The 21,454-nt window shown below is 42.7% G+C and overlaps 1 protein-coding gene across 4 annotated transcripts in view; it reads left to right on the top strand.

Moving 5' to 3' along the window:
* RUNX2 (RUNX family transcription factor 2) overlaps positions 1–21,454 on the top strand; it is a 167,477-nt gene that overhangs the window by 76,702 nt on the left and 69,321 nt on the right. The window contains exon 6 of one of the 4 annotated variants that reach the window (XM_030489148.1): positions 11,109–12,995. The exons of 2 other annotated variants lie outside the window; for them this stretch is intronic. In XM_030489148.1, coding sequence (XP_030345008.1) covers positions 11,109–11,587 — 479 coding nt within the window. In that variant the 3' untranslated portion in view covers positions 11,588–12,995. Of the gene's footprint in view, positions 1–11,108; positions 12,996–21,454 lie in introns of those variants that run through there. One more of the 4 variants, XM_030489149.1, reaches the window with a different exon arrangement.

Raw genomic sequence — 21,454 nt, 5'->3', positions numbered from 1 at the left:
TCTGTAGGTCCTTTCACTGGTCAGTATTTTTGACTCTTGGATGTAAGAGCAGCAGCTGTAGTGAAAACAGCCCAGCAGTTGTGTACAAAGGTTTCCTCTGTCTCCCCAAAGCTGGACACAGTCTGCATTGCGTGGTGGCGAGACCTGCTCTTGTCAAGAGCCACAACTTTACTCCTGTGATACTGAGGGTTGGGATGTCCCTGAGCTGCTCTTGGTCTGCCCCATGAGATGGGCGCAGTGGTTCAGCTCGGTGTTCATCCCCACATCTCCCCGCAGGGATCCTTCTCACTCTGAGCCTCCTGAAATTCCTTTGACTGGTGGGTTTTGAGTCATGCTGACATGTTTGACCATTTTATCACAGCCTGATGCTACCGCTGTTCGTGTTGCTTGGGGGAAATGTGTTCTCATTGTAAGGGAAAAAACTGGCCGTCACTGCGTGAGTTATTTTCCACTGTTTTCACTCCAACAGCGTTATTTCGCCTGCTGCTAAAATCCTTAACCTAAGATGGAAATGCCTCCCTGGTATCTCCCTTTTCCTATCTCCAGTAGCCAGAAGCTCTCCGTGGGCTAAGCACCCTCATGCCCTTCAGAGTGGCTGCTCTTGCAGGATCCGTTTCAGCTCCTGCTGCGGATACAAGCAGCCACTTTCAGCTGCCTCCCCACAGGATGAGGTGTGTCTGTTTACCCTCTGGGGACACAGAACTTCATGTCGGGGAGGAGAATAAACCCCCAATATCATGGCCCTGGACATGGGCAGGGACTGAGGCTGAAAATATCTGTCGAAGGGAAAAGTTATTTTAGAGGCAAAACGTGTTTTTAATTGTTTAGATGAGGGGGTTTCATGTTTTAGGGATGTCTAGGGGCTGGGGAGGTGCCTTTTCTTCCTCCGTGTATGATACTGTTCAGGAAACACAAAATGGATCTATCTACATTTGTGAGTTTAAGTTTTTTTGGCCAGAAGTGTAACAGTTTGTATAGTTTGATTTTTCTTTGGGGGGGGGGGGAAGTGTTTTGAGAACAAGGCCCGGGTAACCAAAATATGTTTGTTTTTGTTTAAATCGCTCAGTAGAGAAATCGTCTCTTGTCTATTGTTAAGAGAGAGGTTTAAATCAAAGGCAAATTCTACACATTCTAAAATATACAGACAACTCTTTGAAAGCAAAGCCAAGCAAAACTTTAAAAGAGACCTTTTCCTTGATGCAGAAGGTTTCAGTTAGTTTACTGTGCTGAGGCTTGAGTGGAAAGAAACAGCCTGAGAAACAAATCGCAAATCCCCATTTCGGAGGCGGAAGTCGGGGAGAGCATCGTATTAATAGCACATGAGACAGTTCCACAGAGCTCCTCATCCAGGGCTTTTCCAGCAGCAGCAAGGAAAAGCCTTTGCAGTTCATGGGGATTTTTGTGTTCAGATTTGGCTGTTGAAGGTTTAAGTGAGCTGCAAAGCGAGGAAGTGGAGGGCCTGATCCTCTCGTGTTGGGTGGTCCCTCATGCTGCGAATAACCCTATTGAAAACAGAGGGACTATTTGTGGAGTCATTTGTTTGTCAGGAAAAGTAGGGTTTGTAGGATACATCCCCAATTAGCAGCCAAATCCCTGTTTTTTTTCTCATGATAAAAACATGGCTAGCTGTCACAGAGATACACGTAGCATTTCTTCAGTTCCCATTTGAACTCCTGCCACTTGCTCCATGCTTCTTCCCGCATCCTCAGCTGTGCAGAAATTATTCCAGCACCATGCTAGCTCAAATGAGCTGGTTGCTTCCCTCCTGCTCAGGACTGATGTGGCCTCCAGCCCTTTGCTGTACTGTTTGGGATTGGCTTGGGTTGTGCACTCCCTGACTCCTGCTCACTGGTACCCTTTGGTGAAGGCACCTGGGGGATTGCGCTTGACCTTCAGCTCCTGGCTGCTGGAGCACATTAGAGAGATGATACCCACTGCTTGCCTGACATCACTACCTAACACCCAAAACATCATCCCCACCATAAAGCCTGCTTTTAATATGACCCAGGTACAGTCAAGCCCATCGAGAGGATGTCCTCTCCCAAATCCAGCCTGTCTTGGGAGATTTACTTAATGAAGAGTTTATCACCGAGCTGCAGGATTTGGAAAAGCTCTTAACTGCCTGCACACGTTATCACACTGCGGGTGCCCTGCCCAGCCAACGGGCACTGATGCAGGCGGGGGAATGGCTCTGCCAGCCCCATACGAGCTCAGCGTGCCGGTGGATGCTGGGAGGGCTTTCTGGGAGCCACGGGAGCACTGATAGCAGCGCCGTTACTTGTGGGAGGGATGAATGCTTGTGTTAGTTGGGGTTTTTTGTGGCTCCCTGTTTTGGTAGCCTAAAGTCATTAGTGGTTTTTCATTTTTTCTTTCTTTCCTCCCCCCTTGAAACTGAAATAAGGGCTGAAAGGGTAGATTTGTCTTTTTTTCCTTTTTCTTTCCTTTTTTCCCCACTTATTTTTTCTTTTTCTTCTTCATTTTTTTTTTTTTTTGGCTAATCTGAGGCACGCTGCCACATCTGAAGCCACTTGGCTTATTATGGATTTCATGGAAACTGATTCCCTGAAAGTGTTTCCATATGTGTGTTCCCAATATATCCCATCCTTTTCTAAATGGGAGTACAAACTCGCACACGAGCTGGAAATGGCTTCAGGATGTGACAGAGAAGTCATATGACTGGAGTGGCACTGTGTGTGGCCCTTTCTGAAAGACACGGTGTCCTGTGTGCTGGCTCCCATCCTACAGTAGATCCAGTTTCAAAGAATATCTTCCTTCCCGGCTTCTTAAAGACTCTTAATCAAGAACCAGCAAGGAATCCTCTGTCCTCAGGAGGGACGCATGTTAGCTGAACAAGATTGGAAAGGAAAATTTGTATGGGGAGGGAAAAAGAGGGGTTTAAAGAGTGAAATTACAGAGCAATGCCAAGGGCTTCCCCCCCTCCCCAAACATAGTTTCTTTGTGTCTGCTTGAGGATCAAATGGTATTTCTGAGTTGCTAGCATCCAGTGGAAAAGTACAATTCATGACAACATTGGAAACAAATATTTATACTGGGTAGTTAAGGCACATTTTCTGAAAAAAAAAAAAAAAGGTACTAGACTGCTAGCCCCAATGTATGTTATCTTCCCATTCACTGGATTTATACAGGGTTCTTGTACTGTCATTGCCGTTGCCGTGCATGCATTGCAGCTCTCAGCCCTGCGGTTTCACCCCCTTGCTGTATACAACACTGCTGAGGTTGCTATCCAAGAAAAGCTTCAAATGTTCCTTCCGATGCATTTCGTCTGGGGCTGGTGAAAGACAGCAGGGGCTGAAATTCAGGCAGGAAAAATAGGGGAAAACTGAACTGAGAACTATACGCGCCTGTGTGCGTGTTTATGCCATGTAGTGTTGCAGAGCTGCTAGACTTATTTCCAAGAAATGTTATTTACTCTTTGCTTCCAATGCAGCATGTAGATGGCCTGAGAATTCAAAGAAGGGGGATTTTGATATACTACCAGTTCCTTTCCACCCAAATCACCTGTGACAGCTCCAGACTGAAGACACTAATGAGATAGCAAAGACCAAGAAGTTCAGAGGCTCCCCATCACACCAGGTCCATGGTGTGGCAGGTCACAATGGCTAGCCGAAGACATGTTTCTATAACATGACCATTTGTCCCCCTCCTGTGGCTCTCATTAGAAAGGTTTATGAGTCCTATATAAGCGAAGCTTCACAAGAAGCAGTGTGTATAAATGAGACAGTGATGGCTGATGCTTCCATAGCTCCATTTCTGCTCCCGGCAGTCCATCTAGGAGGGGTTTGTTGTTGCTTTCTTTCACATGTGGGAGGAATTTCTACCCATTGATGTTCATAATTTAAGATGAGCTACCTCTTGAGGTGCAGCCAGCAGCCACCTGTGTTTAGATGCATAGTGTCACCTGGCAAGACTTGGGTGTCCGAAGAAAATCACCTTCTTCCAGCACAGTTCATCCAGCAGGAAAGTCCTATTGAGGGAGCAGGACAGGTAATGATGTAGTCTGGGCTGAAGAAGTGCAAAGAGACCCCGATTTTGCTGTTAAGCAATGTAACAGCTCTGCTTGGGAAACACTCTCCTTTATTTGCACGAGTGGTACTTTAATGGTTGCTGCTAACTATGTTATTTATGGGGTGTTTCTCCCAGCAAAGAGCTTAGGTGCTGTGCCATAAATTCAGTGAAAACATCTATCTGCAAATTAATCCATGGTATTTTAGGTGCCAAAGTCGTGTTACCTAAATACCAGAAGGCACAAGTGTGCTGTTTACCCTGTGAACTGGGGTACTGAGGGATGGTGAGAAGAGTTGTGCTAGAATTAGGTTTCTCGCCTGTTATAAATGAGGCTCTGAAGGGGTTAAAATGTTCCTTCCGCCCTCTGACTTTTGTGAGACTGCTGTGCTTAATAATGTTGCAGTTTAAATGGTCCCAACTAGGCCTTGAAGTTAACACCTTGTTGAGGTGAAGGAAAGAGGAGTGGGGGGAGTTCACACCTTTTCTGCTGGTATTGTTTGCCAGGAGACCTGCTTAGGGTAACCTGGGGAAAAAAATGAAGGGAAAAACCAAACAAAAAAACATGTGAAAATGCTTCCCTCCCCCCATCTGTCTATCTATCTATCTATCTATCTATCTATCTATCTATCTATCTATTTTTCTATCATCTTTCTGAATTAGAGAGAGGAAACAGACATTTGAAAACATACCACAAAAGTGAACCAGGGAAAGAGAAGCCCTGTGCATTATTTCTGCTGCACGACCCTCACCCTTGTGGCATGTATGCACATGCTTCGTGGTGGATGCAAGGAATGTCCCTGAGCTCCAGCACGAAGCTGAGCACTGGCATAGGTTCCAGGATCAGGACCTAACAGCTACAGCAAGGAACAGATACATGAGGAGGTGGTTTGGGATCCCTGAGAATCTCAGTCCCAGGCTCCATCCTGCAGTGGCATCCAAAGGGAAGGTGGTGCAGCACCTTTGGAGAGTCAAAAGCTTGCCTGCAAGGAGGCAGGACAAGGGTCATGCTGTGTATGATTCATTAAACACTTATTAGCAGGGGCAGGTGCCAAGAATTTAACAAAATGAAGAGCAAAATAACACTCTCCCCTTGATACAGAATGATGTTGAGGGAAAACAGAGATCCAACTAATAAATAATCACTCCCCCCATCCAAACATGTTGCAAAGAATCCTTATGATTGCAAAACTCAGTGCTCAGAAATTGGGAAATATTAGTACTTATGTTGCCTGTGCAACTTTAAATCAGCCTCATTCTGCTTATGCATTATATTACAGATTTTAATTACAGGATCACATGATACTTTTCCCACGGGATTCCTGTCTCATTCAGTGCACAGGATGGACAGCGCAAACTTAATGAGCAGCTCTTCAATATTTTGTTTTCTTCTTGTTCTTTGCATTTCCTCAGGCCTTACTTATTGCAGAGCATTAAATTCTGCTCTGAAGAAGAAATTCTTAATTTCTTGATGAGCTTTGCTCTAATATTTCTGTCATAGCATTTGTGTACAGTTCGTTGCAGTACAGTATTCCCAAGAAAGAATTGGGAATTGACTGGGATTGACCCTAAAGCCTTGTGTAATTCAGTGCACCTTATTTGTGTCAACTACAGCATGGTGGTTTTTTCTGTCTTCAGCTTTATGTTCAGACCTATGATCCTGTTGGCTTCTGCTGCAGCTGTGAATATTTAGCACACATGCAAATCAGAAGCCAACGTCTTGGCTGGGCACGGAAAATGGGAGAAGAGAAAATGTGATTTGGAGAGTTTGAACTGAGTCACGTACGAACCATGTGGCAGAAACACACATAAAATCCAGTTTGCTCAGGAAATAAACGGGTCTCCCTCACCTTGTTCACTTCACTCCTCTGATTCCCTGCAGTAGAGGATTTGGGGGATATATAGACAACGGTCTTGTTTATTCCTCAACACTTACATCTCCGGAGGGGGTCAGCTTGTGTGCTGCCTGCAGGAGAGTTCGTGTAAAAGGAATAGCATCTTCTGTAACTAAATGCTGTATCGTAGTGCATATGGAGAAGTAACTTGAATGCTTGTATTTCCTAACTTTCTCACTCCTCACTTCGTAACCTTAATAATATGCTTTTGTTTGTCTCTAGTTGTGTTTATAGTTTCTCAGATTTCTAAAAAAAGCAAACCCCAAGTAACCCCGCCTTCCCAAATTTTTTCTTTGCAATATCACACAAACATCCACATGGACTCCTTTTACTCAGACTTCTGCCACTCCAGTGAATGGAGCCACCGATGGATTGATTCTTGGTCAGGACTGGCACAGTCATGGGCTGGGATGTCCCCACGTTTCAGCAATATTTGCAGAAAAAAATACAGAACTTGGGACTCCTGGATTTCATTCCAGTCTCTGGACAAGTGTCTTTGTAGGGGCACAGACTCTTCTGCCCATTTTTAGTCAGAATCCTTAAGAATTGTTCATATTTGGCTGGATTTTCATGGCAACATCTCTTCACACAAAAGCCACTCCTATTCCAAAGTTCAAGTTCTTACTTCAAAGCATGGAACTGGTACAGCTTTTCAAAGGAAGGCTCCTCAGAGTTTAAGATTAGTAAAACAATATATTTTTCCCAGCAGAAGAGTTTCAGCTGAAATTTTAGAAACAAATAAATGCATAAATCACAATTTAGCCTGAGACAGACGCCCAGCATGGACAATTTCAGCCAGAACGTTTAAAGTTTGGCAAAGCTGTAAGAGACTGAAAATCGTCTCATCATGTGAAGTGTGTGGCATACTTCATACGAGGCGATATTATCAGCTGTAAGTAATCCAAGCTGCACATACAATTCATAGACATAGCTGGTAGGGAAGGAAAAAACAGTTTTAATAGATCAATTAGTGCTATGTTCCAGCCTGAATCAAACTATTGAACAAAACCCCACAAAATTTGGTACTTACTTCAGCGAATGTCTGAACACTGAAGTTCCCCAAAACACAAGTGAATCATTTAGCTACTGGTGAATATATTTAACCATATGTAGCTGAATTTCCTTGAGACAGACTTTTCAGTGGCTCTTGAATATAGCACTACTGCGTTTTCTTGCATCCAATGATTTCCTATTGACTTGATGTGCTAAAAATTTCTGTATCAGATCTATGCAATTAGCCAGGGGGATCTGGTTTTTGGATAGTGACCTTGCAGCATAAAATGACAAAGCAAATTGCTGTATTTGTAAGTTAGAAAATTATCCTATAACTCTTTAAAGTAGATGTCAGCTTGCTATACCCACAAGGAGTTAATCTATCCGCGGTACACGATGATCTTTAATAATTGGAAGCGATTGGCCAAAGTGCTGTAAACCTGGCAGAAATTTGTTGCCTTATTTTCTGCAAACCACAAGCACAGCTTATTAATTGAGAAATGAACATTAACTGGCATTAGCTAGCATCTGTAAAATGAAAAAGAGAAATAGCCATGGTATACATTCAGCCATAGATGGTAGAGCTGCAAAGCTGCTACAGGTAAAATTGTTTTTTAAGCACAAATGCAAAACCATTTTAGTCGGCTGCTGGCAAATGCCCAAGTCTAGGGTTTTTAATGAGGCTTCTGCATCAAAATAAGTGAAACCACATGGAATTTTAATTGTTCTTATGCTAAATATGAAACACACTGGAGCAGTATTCTTGAATCTAGGATGTTAGCATATATATTGGATATTAACATGACCACTTTTCTGTTCTAAATGTATAGCTCTCAGGAAACTTGAGTGCCAGGTTATGTTAGAGATAGAGAGGAGTCGGCTTGGAAGATTTAAAAACAATTTAACCTGAACTCTTTCATATATAAAAGGTTTTTTAAAACAATGGACTTTATTGTTTTGTATTGTCAAGCACAGTTAGCTTATTAGACTGTGTAGGAAAAGATCACTTGCTGTGCTTGTTGCCGTGTTGCTCTTTCTGACGGCAGAAAATAAAAGTCTCTTCTCTTTACAGAAGTTTGGTTTCGCAATCTTGCAGCCACAGTGTAGGGCAGAGGATCTGTGCTTCACCCATTTAATACAAGCTATCACGAGAGTGGGAATTCACAGATGCAAATTGTTTTCTTGCTCTGACGGAGGGCAAATTAGCATAAATCTTTAATCCTGCTGGGGAGACGAATAAATAAATTATTTACTTGTACTGTCATGTTGCTATATTGCTGATCAACATCACTATTTGTGCACAACTAGATATACAAAGATGGGTGCCATACCCAGAAAACCTATTTATCTTCCCAGTCCAGCAAATAGCTAAACATATATAAATGAATATGCATCTGGTGTTTCCAAGTTAGAACCAAAATCAACTTCGGCACAGGAGGTAGCACAGAGGAAGAAGGAAAATACATCAGTGAAATTGTGTAGTGGTGAGCTCGGCAAGAAGCTGAGATTTAGAGGTGACTTTTAATAAAGTTACTTAGAAAGGAGACTTTAGAACAGGCAACACAGAAAACTCTGATTGCCAAAAATATCTTTACACAATGGAGATACAGAAGGCTGTGAACAAATTGCGGTTTGTGCAGGGAGTTAGGGAGATAGCAAAAGGGGGGGTGGAGAAGTGAGTGTGCAGGAGCCATGGAGACACAGCCATGAGTGAGATAAGAAAGGGTTATGGTTGTTTGGCCTTTGGGTAAATAGGATTGTGCTTTACAAGCAACAGTAAAAACAAACAAGTGTGGATTTACTGGGGTATGTAAGGAGGTCTGTAGCCCCGCATTAGAAATGCCTATATGTGGTGTGCATATTCCCAGTCATTCAACACATACGTGTTCGCTTGGCAGCACCCATACAGGTAATATCTGGATTTAGCCCTGAAAGGGAGATTGCCCTTTAATGTGTAACCTGTGTGCATAGTTTGTTATTAAGAAAAAAGAAGAAAAGAAGGTATTGATTGCAGAGAAACCAAAAATGCTGATGGTCTTCTACATCCTTACACTTATATTAACTCTACCTTTGGTTATAAAAGTCTTGTTTGGCTTCTATCAGGGGAAACTAAGAGCAATTCTGTTCATGTTGGGAGAGTTGCAGTAACAATAAAAGAAAAAAAAAAGCAGCATAAGCGGTAGCAGATTGAAACTCAGTATTTTGAGCAGCTGGGGAAATTATGTTCTAACCTTATATTTCCAGATACATATCAGACCTGTTCACAATATAAAGGATAGTGTTCCAAAATTACAGCTTTGAATCTGGGTGGTATCGCCTCTGGCTATTGTTTGCAGTTGGGAACGAAAGAAGTTGCATCAAGTAGTAGTGTTTGCTGTAAAGGTACAAGTTATATTACATTCCACGGGGCTGTGGTTGGAGGGATTGGTGATGGAGACAGACCCATTCACCCGTAGGTCACTGATTCAGTTCCAGATAAAAATAATAGTAATCACATTGCCATCAAAGTTAAAAATGGGCTTTTACTGCCCATTTAAGCCTCTGTACTCAGTATATTTTGATTATAATCCCCAGGTTTCAGGCTGCATGTTAGGGGCGCTTGGCTGGCTGTGGCCCCGGTCCTCCAGCCTGAACTCTAGTTATGCCTGAGCTTTGCCCCTCTGCTGCTTTTAGATTTTGTTGAAAGCGTGGGTTAAATTTGGTGGTAGGACAGAGAGAAGAGTGATCTATATCACCAAGTGTGCCAAAGAAGGTGGCAGGATCTGTTAAGTCTGTGGCTTATGGTAGCAACCACCATTGTGGATGCTATAGGAAAGCATCCTTCCTTCTACACAGCAGTGCCAGCAGGTCAGGTACAAAGCCTGTCTGCAATGAAAAGCATTGCTTCATCTTATATTCAGGATATATGGATTGTTTCAGTGTTTAGCACGTAGAAACTGTAGAAATGTCAGCTGGGAAGTGTAGAGAGAGTCCATTTGATTTCATGATATTTCCCTTTATTTATACCTTGTTCTTTCCAACTCTCTATAAATATGTATATATGTATATACTGAATACTGGCTGGTGCATCTGCCTCCTGCACTGTACTTCTTCATTAGGCTTTTTCTTGCCGTCCCTTTTCCCACACCCTTTTCATTTTCCACTTTTTTGGCTCTCAGCACGAGCTTTCCCCATCTTTTCCTTCTGCTCCTGTCCATCCCACAGTCTCCTAAACAGATCACCAAGCTACTAATGTTTGCTTTCCAGTTCTGCTCCAAAATGTTGGGTGTTTGATGTGGGATTAAAAATTAGGCAAAATGAGTTTACCCATCCCTGTTTTGTGTTAGACTCCAATTCACAGCGTTACCATCCAGACATTCACAGTAGCCATAAACTGTGTGGTCTTTTTTTCAACCAGACTGCGCAGACAACATATGAAAACAACTTTTTTCAATGGAAAGAAGTGTTGGGCTTGTAATTTTCCATTGACTGCACTGAAAAGTAAAATTTGCATCTTTGCTATCAGCTCAGTGGCCTTGCCCATCCTTCAGATACAGCAAATACTTTTCAGCCACAGGAAGTAGCTGAGCCAATTCTCACATAAATAAATTGATTTAAGGCAAAAAGTGGGTCTTCATCACCCCTGGTGTAACTCCCCTGGTGTCAGTGGTACAACTAACTTGGTGTTGCCAGCTCTTGTAGTTTGATCACAAGTTGAACAGTAGTTTCTCCTTTTCTTGAAGCCCCAGCTCCCGACAGCATGTGCCGAGGTGGGAATCTCAGCTTTCATGTGCAACCAGACCTGAGTTTCACGCGAGGTTATAGCAAAACAACAAAGACACGTAACCTTCAAAGCTCAGAAACCAAAGGCAGATCAACTCCAAATCCACCTTTCTCTTGTTGGCTCTTTCTTAATCTTTTGATTCTTGAGATTTTTTTCCCCCGGCCTGACTTTTGACCTTTGAACACTTCAGATTGGCAATGCTGCTCCCTCCATTGGCGTTGGTGGAGTTAGACCAGGGATGAATTTGGCCCAGCACTTGTAGAAGACAGGTGTACGACTCTGTTCCTTGCAATGTATTATTTGATATGATCTGCTGTTCTCTTGGGGGCCAAAAGAAGTGGGTTTTCTTAGAAAAATAGAGTTCTATCATCACTTGATACAAAAAATGGTATTTACAGAATTGTTTTCCCCCATCTTTTGTTATAATTTTTTAGGTGCTTCAGAGCTGGGCCCATTTTCAGATCCCAGGCAGTTCACAAGCATTTCATCCCTCACTGAGAGCCGCTTCTCCAACCCACGAATGCACTATCCAGCCACCTTTACCTATACACCGCCAGTCACCTCAGGCATGTCACTGGGTATGTCCGCAACCACTCACTACCACACCTACCTACCACCACCCTACCCTGGCTCTTCCCAAAACCAAAGTGGACCTTTCCAGACCAGCAGCACTCCATATCTCTACTATGGCACTTCGTCAGGATCATACCAGTTCCCCATGGTGCCAGGAGGGGACCGCTCCCCCTCCAGGATGCTTCCTCCGTGCACCACCACGTCCAACGGCAGCACGCTGTTAAACCCTAACTTGCCCAACCAGAATGATGGTGTGGAGGCGGATGGCAGCCACAGCAGCTCCCCAACCGTCTTGAATTCTAGTGGCAGAATGGATGAGTCCGTTTGGAGGCCATACTGAGATTCCTTCTGTAGCCAGCCCGACCTCCGCGAGCCAAAAAAAACCCAAACCAAACAAATGGTCGACTAACTACGAAGTGCCTGGGTTTTGTGTTTTTATTTTTGTTTTTTGTTTTTAAATAGATTTTACCAATATGTGCAACTGTGTAGATGGGATGATAATGGCCATAAATAACACAAGAGTTACCAACACACCACAACCCATGTTTCAGATTATGTGGATCAAAGCACATATTTCTTTTTTTCTTGGAACCATTTTACCTTGTTTTATATTTAAGATGTACTTTTTACACACACAAAAAATCACCCCCTCTTTTTTTTTTTTTTTTTTTTTTTTGTAGAGTGTTGTAATAAGTAGCAAGTACTTTTGCCAATGAGGAGAGAACGGACTCCCCGGCTATCAGGAGAAATATGGTGATGCAAGGCAAAGGCTGCATTCCCTTTGATTTTTTACAAATAAAATCCTAACCATGAACTCCAGATACAGTTGCAATCATACAACATATGGGACCCTCTTCACACCCATAGTGCAATTCAACTGGCTTGTATTGGTGCACATAAAAAGGAAAGCAAAGATTGAGTTGTTTCCATTTTGCCATGATACATTCAGGTGAAAATAGCTGTCCCAAAAAAAGTTGGTCCAAGCCTTGCTGCAGATAATGGTTGGAACTTCTCTGTATTCATTGCTTTTTTGGTTTGTTTTTGGGTACTTAAAGAGAACGAGTCTTCAAGTTAGGCTAGACAACCCTGGGGTTTCCTTTTTGCTTTTGTATCCGTTCATTTTGCCTTCAATCAGCCAAAAACCAAAAAGAACAACCAAAACCTTTAAAAAACAAAAAGCAAAATGTTATTACTTATGCGAAATATGAAAATGGCAATATATATTACTAGAGCCAAAATGGTATACATAGTATTTGTGTTCGGCTATGTTCTTTTTTATTTTTTTCTTCTTAAATTATAAATGTGTAAAATTTGAGGTTGTTTGCTAACATGAATCATCATATAACTTTAAAAGAATATTTATAATTATTTAATGACATTTGGACCCTTTAAACGTTTCTTAATGTAATGATATATTGACTTCGGTCTCTAAAAGTGTTTTTGTTTTGTTTCTTTTGACATTTCTGCAATGGTGTAAACCTCAAACCTTTACCCAACTCTGAAAAGTAGTCCCAGTGTGAACCAGTTTACAATGTGACTTAAAAATGACAGACCCAATCCAAATCCATCCACATCAAATGATTTTGGATGTAGGATCTTTTTCTATAACTTATGAAGGAAATATTATGTTTAAAATGTTTTTATTAGCTCTCTGGTTGCCTTCAACACAGTCTTGCCTTTTAATCAGTAGTTGTGGAGACACTGGAAAAATGGTGGGAAGGATGAAATATTTTCCAGCCTTCCCCTAATTTCTTCTTCTCCCAGGATTTTTTCTCAGAATTTCAAAATTTGAAAATATTCATATTTCAAATGTTTCATTTTGACAGCATGATTTGAATTTCAACAGGGGTTTTTTTCCCAAAGGAAAATCAAAACTGTTCCAAAGCCCGTATTTTACAAATACTGAATTGTTAAGTATCTCAGAAATGGGATTAAGGGAGAATTGGTGAAACTTTTTCCCCTCACCTTGCAATTTCAGCCCATTTTATGGAATAAAAAGGTTCAAAACTTGAGACAGAAACTGCCTGGTAGTGAATCACCACCCATTAGCATTAAATGCTAGAGCCGTCAGGATGCTGTGTTGACTTTGAAGCTGATGTGGCTGTTGCAGTATTAGAGAGACAAGCACAAGGGCAGCAATACTCACCTCTGCAAACACTGAAGAGAACAGGTCACCTTAAAAGCCACCCTGGGGCTCCCAGGCACAATACAGGGAGAGCAGATTGCACCTGAAACCCTTAAACAACTTGTCTGCTGCCAAACTATACAGTGGAGGGGCCCAAATTTTTCCCAACCCAGAGCTGCTACAGCAAACAGGGAGGTGATGTGGCATCAGCTGGATGTGGTGGGAGCTGAACCGCCTGCTCCGTGCTACCCCGAAGCAGGCGATGTTAAGCCTTGTTTAGTGGGATGTTTGGCACGAGCTGATGGGGTTCGCCAGTGCTGCCGCCTTCCCCTGCCTTAGCCATTGCTGTCCACAGCCCCCTCAGGGGGCTGTCGGCCACCATGCCGCTCCTTGGCTATACTTGGGCTACCTCCAAAGTATCTCAGCAGATCAATGGTGGGCATAGCCATATAGAGCTGGACGACACCATCACTGCTCATTAATAGCGAAGCTGTTAAATGAGTTGACATTAGCATGGTACATCTCTTCAATTTGCGTGATGACGTGCTTTTAAAAAAAAATAAATTAATAAAGTCTTTGCCTTCTAAAGGTTGTATACCAAGTATGCTTAAAGTATAAGTAAGACACTTTGTTTTTCTTCTAATACTTAGTTTTCCTTCAAAGATGGAAGCTGTAATTGATTCTATTTATTGTTGGTTTGTGGTAGCTTGAAGCATACCACTGTCCATTTATTTGTAACTGTAAAATACGTTTGTTAGTCTCAGCAGCACTTAAAAAGCCAGTGTCTGGTTACACATTTCAGTTTTGTTTTTTGTTTAGTAAGCAAGAGAAAAAGATGTACTGCCAGTGCAAGCTGTTTCCTATTTAAAAAAAGGTACTATATTTGTACATTATTTGTTATTGCTGAGAAGGGCTTTTTAAGGTTTACTGTATGCATATTAAGTAATTTTTAGGGTGCTTTTGTGTTGAAATGTTGTTAAGAGTGGCTGCAGGCAGCAACCCAGATTTTTTTCTTTCTTTCTTTCTTTTTTTCTAAAAAAGACTTTGTTGTAAAATTCAAGCACTTACTTGGTTTTTGTTTCTGGATAAATCCAGCACAGACCAGACTTTTGTTTTGCTCAGTACCAATCCCCACAGCTTTTCAACTGGACCGTTAGGAACAGATGTTGATAACATTTTCTCTGCCCAGTTGAGGTGTGTGAGCCTGATGCCTGCCCTCAACTTCCCTGGTTGTGCAGGCAGGCATCTGGCTCTGCCTGCTTGAGATAGGAAGGAAAGGATTTTCTAAGTACCTACGGATGGAGGAGCACCAGCTCCTTCACTTTCAGTAGACCCCTGTGCTCCTGAACCCTCCTGGTGCCTTTGGAAAATCCGGGTACGTCAGGCTGGTCATGGAGGGAGTGTACAGGCTGAGGCAGAGATGCTCATCAAAGCTTTCAGAAAGTGCTTTCGAGTTCACTTGCAAATGCTTTTGAATCAGGATTTTCAGACCCAAAAAACCTGCCACTGGCACTATGTAGTAAATCCCACCAGATTATTTGACATTTTGTGAGGTGCTTAGCACCAACAGAAAGGAGTTTTCTCAAAGGTATGACAGCCGTTCTGTTTGGTCAGTGGCAATCTTTGGCACCAGTCATAGACTGAAAGATTAAAAATGGCCTTTTTTTGCTTTCCAGCTCTCTTATCCTACCAAAGATTTACTTCCAGCACAACAGGCACGATGTCCCTTTTGCCAAATATAGGATTAAATCCTCCTCTCCCTCCTCCTAAGAGTAACCAGATTGGGGTCAGCGGGTCAGGACGGATGAGTAAAGCAAATTATTTAACCCACAGCATCATTCGTGTGGCGTTTATTATTCCTTTTAAAAGACAAGCTGCTGTGTCTTTCTAGTATGGAACGTTTTGGGCAGCAGTCCCCCAAGCAAAGATTTATCGGTTTCCACAGGTACCATCTCGAGTGGGGAAAATTTTGCACTTTCACACTTAGCAAAGCAAAGCTTAGCCCCGTACTGGGCTGCGTGCAGCCAATAAGCCATGAGCAAAAGCAATAATTAAGCCTGAATCAGCCATGAGCTCAAAGAAGCCCCATTCTCTGAACCCCTGAATTTCTTGTTGTTTTTAAATAGAATGCATTTCATTTTAACATTTTCTGAGAACTTTTTTAGATGTTTGTTTACTTCCATGTTTACAGATAACTCTTTGCTTTTTTTTTTTTTTAATGCAGTACTTTTAAGTATATCAGCCAAAACCATACTTTTACAGTAACTTTTGTTCTAGGTAATATGAGTGACATTCCAATTTTTTTTTTGTTGTTGTTAAATGTGCTTTACCAGTCTTGAATTTCTGCTGGAACAAAATATTTGTAGCATTTTGTGTAAATACAAGCTTTAATTTTTTATTTTTTCAAATGCTGTCACCCAAGATTTGCTTTTCATGCACATATTGTACAAACACACTCTGCTTTATGCCACAGACAATGATTGTGGATCAGTTTACTTCAACTTCAAAGGGACTATTTGTATTGTATGTTGCAACTGTAAATTGAATTGTTTGGCATTTTCTCATGATTGTAATATTAATTTGAAGTTTGAATTTCATTTTCAATAAAATGGCTTTTTTTTTGTTAATGTTCTTCTATGCTTCTTTTTCTTCCACTGTCTCCTCTTAGCAGCAGGCAGGGTAAAGTAGGTAGGACACAGTAGTGGCCCTTTCGTGGTGGCACCATCAATTCCTGCAGTGCTTAAGTTTCCAATTAAATGTAAAATGCAAACTTCCAGGCCCGTGGATGGTAAAGGGCATCTTCTAAATCTGATCTCAAATGTTGCTGCTTTTCCTGAGTCTGCAAACTGTCAAAACCTGTATTTCTTAGAGTTGTGCAAACTGCTCCATTGCTCTTGCTAGATCATTAACTCTGAAGCCTAACAACTGACATTAGCTGGGACATATCTGGTACTAGGGCGCTGTGGGCAGAGCTTGAACCATAGGAAAACTGGGATAGATTTACAAACCAGGCAGGAGGGATTGGGGTTTATGGCACTTTTCAAGGATGGGGGTTGCGCTATCCCCACCTCTTCCTGGTCAGACTTGAGGAATGCAGTTACAGATAATCTTGTGATTTGCATGGCCTAAGGCAAGAACGGTTTCCAAGCAGCGAAAGATATATGGATAGGTAGGGGACTGGAGGAGGAGGCTATTTTCCTTCCAGCCTAGTGTCAGGGGTGGGACGAAATGCAGCTAATGAAGGTAAGGTTAAGTTCACCTAAGGCTGTCTGCAGGAGGAGAGGACAGGAGTTGTTTCCAAGCTTGTGCCTGGTTTCATAGTAAGTTCTTACCCTTTTTAGCTAATTCTTGACTCTGCAAAATAGTAGCACAGAGAAGCATGAGGTTCTGATCATTTAAAGAAACCTTCAACTTTGATGTTTAAATGTTTCTAATACTGATCTTGTGAACTCTGTTGGCTTTACCATGCACCCACACATTTCTTGTGTGGTGGTTGAAGATTGAGATAATATTTGGGGGTTTTCAAGGATGCTTTCGTTCCGGCCCATAATCTGAGTCCTGATTTTAGAGAAGCTTTATCCAAGAGTGAGGAACCAAGCAAATCAATCAATGCTTTGTGGTATAATTGTTGTACAAATTGTTGGGGGAGTGAGGGGGGAATTATGCTACAAACATTAGTGCTAAGACTTTCTGCTGCCCTCTGGTACACAGATTAACTCATCTCAGCTAGTCAGAGCACAGAGAGATGTTCATTATGCTCTTGCTTTCATGGTCACTTAACCCAGAAGTAAAAAATTTTTCACCATTTCACTTGATCACATATGGTCAAGTGGTTGAACAGGGGCCTGGGGAGGTTCTGCCACCTCTGTTCTTGAAGGTTTACCAGGACCCAACTCCTGGGGTAAAGCATGGAGCAGCCTGGTCTGACTCTGCAGCTGAAGCTGCTGGAGCAGAAGGTTGGGCTGGAGATCCCCCGCAGTCCCCCTCAAATTATCCCATGGCCTGGTGAGTCAGGCTAGGAGCTATCTACTACAGCTTGTGTAAGTTAAAATCTGTGTGACTTTGCGAATGACATACACTCAGCTAAAACCAACCTGAATAAAGAGGTTTGACAGGGTGAAATTCTTAGGCAGGTTAAGCCAATAACATAGGCAGGTTATTGAGGAGTTGCAGTGATCCTTCTGTCTTTTGTTGGTTTCTGGCACATTTCTCTGGGATATGTCCCAGATAAACTTTAGTTTATCCCAGATATGGGATAAACTAAAACATAAGAAGTTTCACCTCAACATGAGGAGGAACTTACTTATACTAATGGTGGCAGAACATTGTAACAGGATGCCCAGAGGGGTCCTGGAGTCTCCCTTTCTGGAGACATTCAAAACCCGCCTGGATGTGTTCCTCTGCAACCTGCTCTAGGTGTCCCTGCCATGGCAGGGGGGTTGGACTAGATGGTCTCCAGAGGTCCCTTCCAACCCTAACAGTTCTGTGAGTCTGTGATCTACGGCAGACATGGTCAGCACAAGGGTTGGAAGAGCCAAACCATCACTGATGCAGTACAGCAGTTCCCATTGTACATCATGCTGGGATGTCGCTTTTGATTTTTTGATTCATTTACCCTTTTGCAGCTTGAGAAGGTGACTCTTGTTCTCTTGCCTTAGCCAGAAACCAACCACTCATGAGGCAAAATGACTACCACTGGCATCATGGACAACTGCCCAATGCAGGGACATGTGGAGCAGTGGGGGGTGATCAACCCTAAAGTACTTTTAGGACATAAGTTTTAAAGACGCTTCCTACTATGGGTGGTGGCGGTTATCTTCTCCATCATTGGGTGCTAGTAAATAGCTTCTTGCTTTTGGGTTGCGAGGGTTGAACGTCAACTCTGGATCGCCGGAGTAAGGCCTTTGCCGGTCCCACGCGGTGTACATACAGCAGGCAGCATCTCACACCATCTCTCCCTGTTGGCCTAGGGTTTAGCTTTTTAATTTCCCATGGCTGTGAGCAACCCCAGAGGGGCTCAGGGCAGGCATGTGTTGGCAGCCACAGGCCTAAATCAGCCTTTTTTGGTGCTTCAAATAAGTTCTAGGGGAGAGGTGGAGGAGAGAAGGAGCAGGGTCTGACTTCATTGTTCAGCATCAAGTCCTGTGGTGACACCGAATGAAAACTTCATCAAACTCTTTACTAGGGAAAAAGATGAAATAACCTCAGTTATATATCCAAGGAATGACATCTACCATCCAGTTACCTACTGTGTGGTCAGAAGGAAATTAATTTGTATTTTGGGATGAAATCCCTCTCCTGGGCGACTGCTCATGGATAGCCAATGCTCTGCATAAGTCACAGCGACGCTCTGCAGCACTTGGGGGGTCACACACTGGAGCATATATTTGGAGAAGGGGCATGGTGCACTGTGGGTGACTAGCTTTGCAGCTCAGGCACTCATCACTTGGTTGAATGGTTGCAGAGAACATCTGAGAGCATTATTTGCCAGAAATATTTGCTGTACAGGTTGAAATTATAAGCAAAGCCACTAGAAACCCATTATCTTTGGATAGGTGATGGGGATGACTGTGCTGAATGAAATACTGGGAGCAGGTTGAGCATTACTACTCAACATCTTGAAAAAAAAAAAGACACTTTAGCATGAGCTTAAAGCAAAAAATTAAATATTTAGCTTTTACAAGGGCTGTCTTTGGCCTTCTGTAATTATAATCTTTTCCCTATAGAGCTGCTGGTGCGATATCAGTCTGGGATGTATGAAGGCATTCCCATGGGGTCTCTTGGTGACATTTATATGGTCTTGGAGGAGGGGATGTTGGCATCTACCCCTCTGGGAATAGGAAGCTGTTGGCCCCAGTAATTGATAAGGCTGTGAGATGCAAATAGAACAAAGCCTAAGATTCCAGAAGCATCTGGTGGTCTGATGCAGTGCAAACAAAGTAACTTGGAACCTAGGACATAATTTAAAATTGAAGTTCTCAGGCCTGCCCTGCTAATTGCACACAGATTAACTGCGTGCATTGCTTAGGGTAAATGCAACCTGTGTTTCTGATGTCGAACATGTTACCTAAATAACAAGTGGCCTTGGATTTCCCTCCTGCAGTTTGGGTGAGACAATAAAATCAAATCCCTACGGTTTTATTTGTAAGAAATTGTAAAGATGAGCCAAAGTAGCTTTTGTTCTGTAGCTGAGCAATTTCAGCATTGTCTGTGATTCTCCAGGCAGCTTCAGGCTCCTCTTTTCATGCCTCAATTTCCCTAAACATAGAACACGATATTTACTATTTCCCTACTTCGTCAGGGTCTCCCAGGAACTCTGTTTATAGAGAGCTTTGAACTCTTATTGTTGTTTAGCACTTTTTACTACAAATCCAATGTTTGGTCTCACACCATTGGATAGTGTCCTTTGAAGCAGCACATTTCTAAACCACATGTTTAGAAAAATTGACCCAGTTTCCAGACTGCTGATCTGGTCAAAAAACAATGCGAAGTTAAGGCCAAGTTGTGCTGTCTCAACAGATTTACTCGGGATTTGCGGTGGGGCAGGAAGAAACACAGAGATCGCTGCAATCCGCAGAGGCAGCCCTTGGCCGCTCACTCCCGGCAGCTCGCTCGGGATGAGCAGCTGGAGCTTGCAGGACGTCCCAACACTTAGAGAAAAGCAAACAACCCATGTTAAAGTTGATATGCTGCAGCAACTTGCCAGTGATTAATGTTTACTACGAGTCCAAATTCAGATGGTGATTACACCAGTAGAGATGAGCTGAAGTCCCTCTATTAATAGCCCTGTGGTTTTGGACGCCAGTATTTTTCAGCCCATCAATGTGGGTGTTATCAATAAAGGGTCACGGAAATGCCGGTTGGAAGGGATCTCTGTAGGTCTCCTGGTTCAGGGGAGGCTCAATGCAGGACCACCACCATCAGATCCACTCAGCATGGCTGTGCCCAGCAAATTTTGATGTCTTCCAAGCGTGGAGATGGAGCTGGGGCTTCAGAAGAGCATCTCATCTCTGTGCTTCTCCTAATGCCCATCCCCAACCTCCCAAAGTGCAATTGGTGACTTCCCCCACAACCTCTGGGCTGGGGTTTTTCCCTGCCTCTGGGTTTGGGCACACAGGGTGTAGTAAGGGTTTAAAACCTTTTTGCATATTTATAGGGGTCCAGTGCTTAGTGACTTCTCCTTTCCATTCCTTCATTTGTATTCCTCCAGGCTGTGACTTTAGAGCACTATTACAAATAAAGTCAGAGCCTGAACACCAAGGCAGCTCTTCACGCTCTCCAGCTTGTTTACTTTCTCATTTCCGCCGTTGGAAAAAGAAGTCCTTAGTAGCTGAAAATGATGCTGTTACATCAAAATGCTGTAAGATAGTTTCTCCCAGAAAAGGACTATTTTTACACTTGCTTCAGGGTGTGTGAGGCCAGTTAGCAAACACCAGGAAGTAGGAAGGAAAGGCTGTGGCATAAGGAAAAAAACCCAAATCATGCAGACAGATCTCAGGAAGAATCTCGGCCCTTTTATTGCCAGTGGTGGTGTTCTCCTAACAGAGCAGGATGTTCTCATCTTTTAATAGTAGCCAGGCCAGATGCTAAAGTCTCTTCTGCAAATACTGTATAAGTGAGAAGGAAAACAGCTGATTTTTGTTAAGATGAATACACTAGGAGAATAAGCCAAAAAAAAAAAAAAAAAAAGTATGAGAAATCTCCAGAGGTCTTTCTTTGCAATGGCGTTTGGCAGCTGGATCTCAAAGTCAGTACTGAAAATCCAATCTGCTTCTGCCCCTTTGCCGATCGGTTGTCGCGTGTCAAGCAGCGCTTCTTGCACCACTCAGGGATTTGGAGCAGTGCTGGTGGGGATTTCCCCCTGTACTTTAAAGAGCTGCAAAATCCACAGCCTTTGGCTTTCGTGGAGCTGTAAAAAGTACCAGTTGATGAGAAATTTCCTTGACTTGCTCCTTGCCATAGAAAATGGTTACAAGCTGTATTGGGGACAGTGATTTAAAATGGCATCTTTGTTCCATCTTTTTTTGTACTTTCTCCTCTGCCTGGCTTTATTTTCTTAGTCTATATTATTTGTCTGGAGGA

The sequence above is a fragment of the Strigops habroptila genome, chromosome 6, assembly GCF_004027225.2.
Source record: "Strigops habroptila isolate Jane chromosome 6, bStrHab1.2.pri, whole genome shotgun sequence".
Lineage (NCBI taxonomy): Eukaryota > Metazoa > Chordata > Aves > Psittaciformes > Psittacidae > Strigops > Strigops habroptila.
The sequence above is the reverse complement of the archived record's forward strand: the minus strand, read 5'-3'. Positions and strand labels throughout refer to the sequence as shown.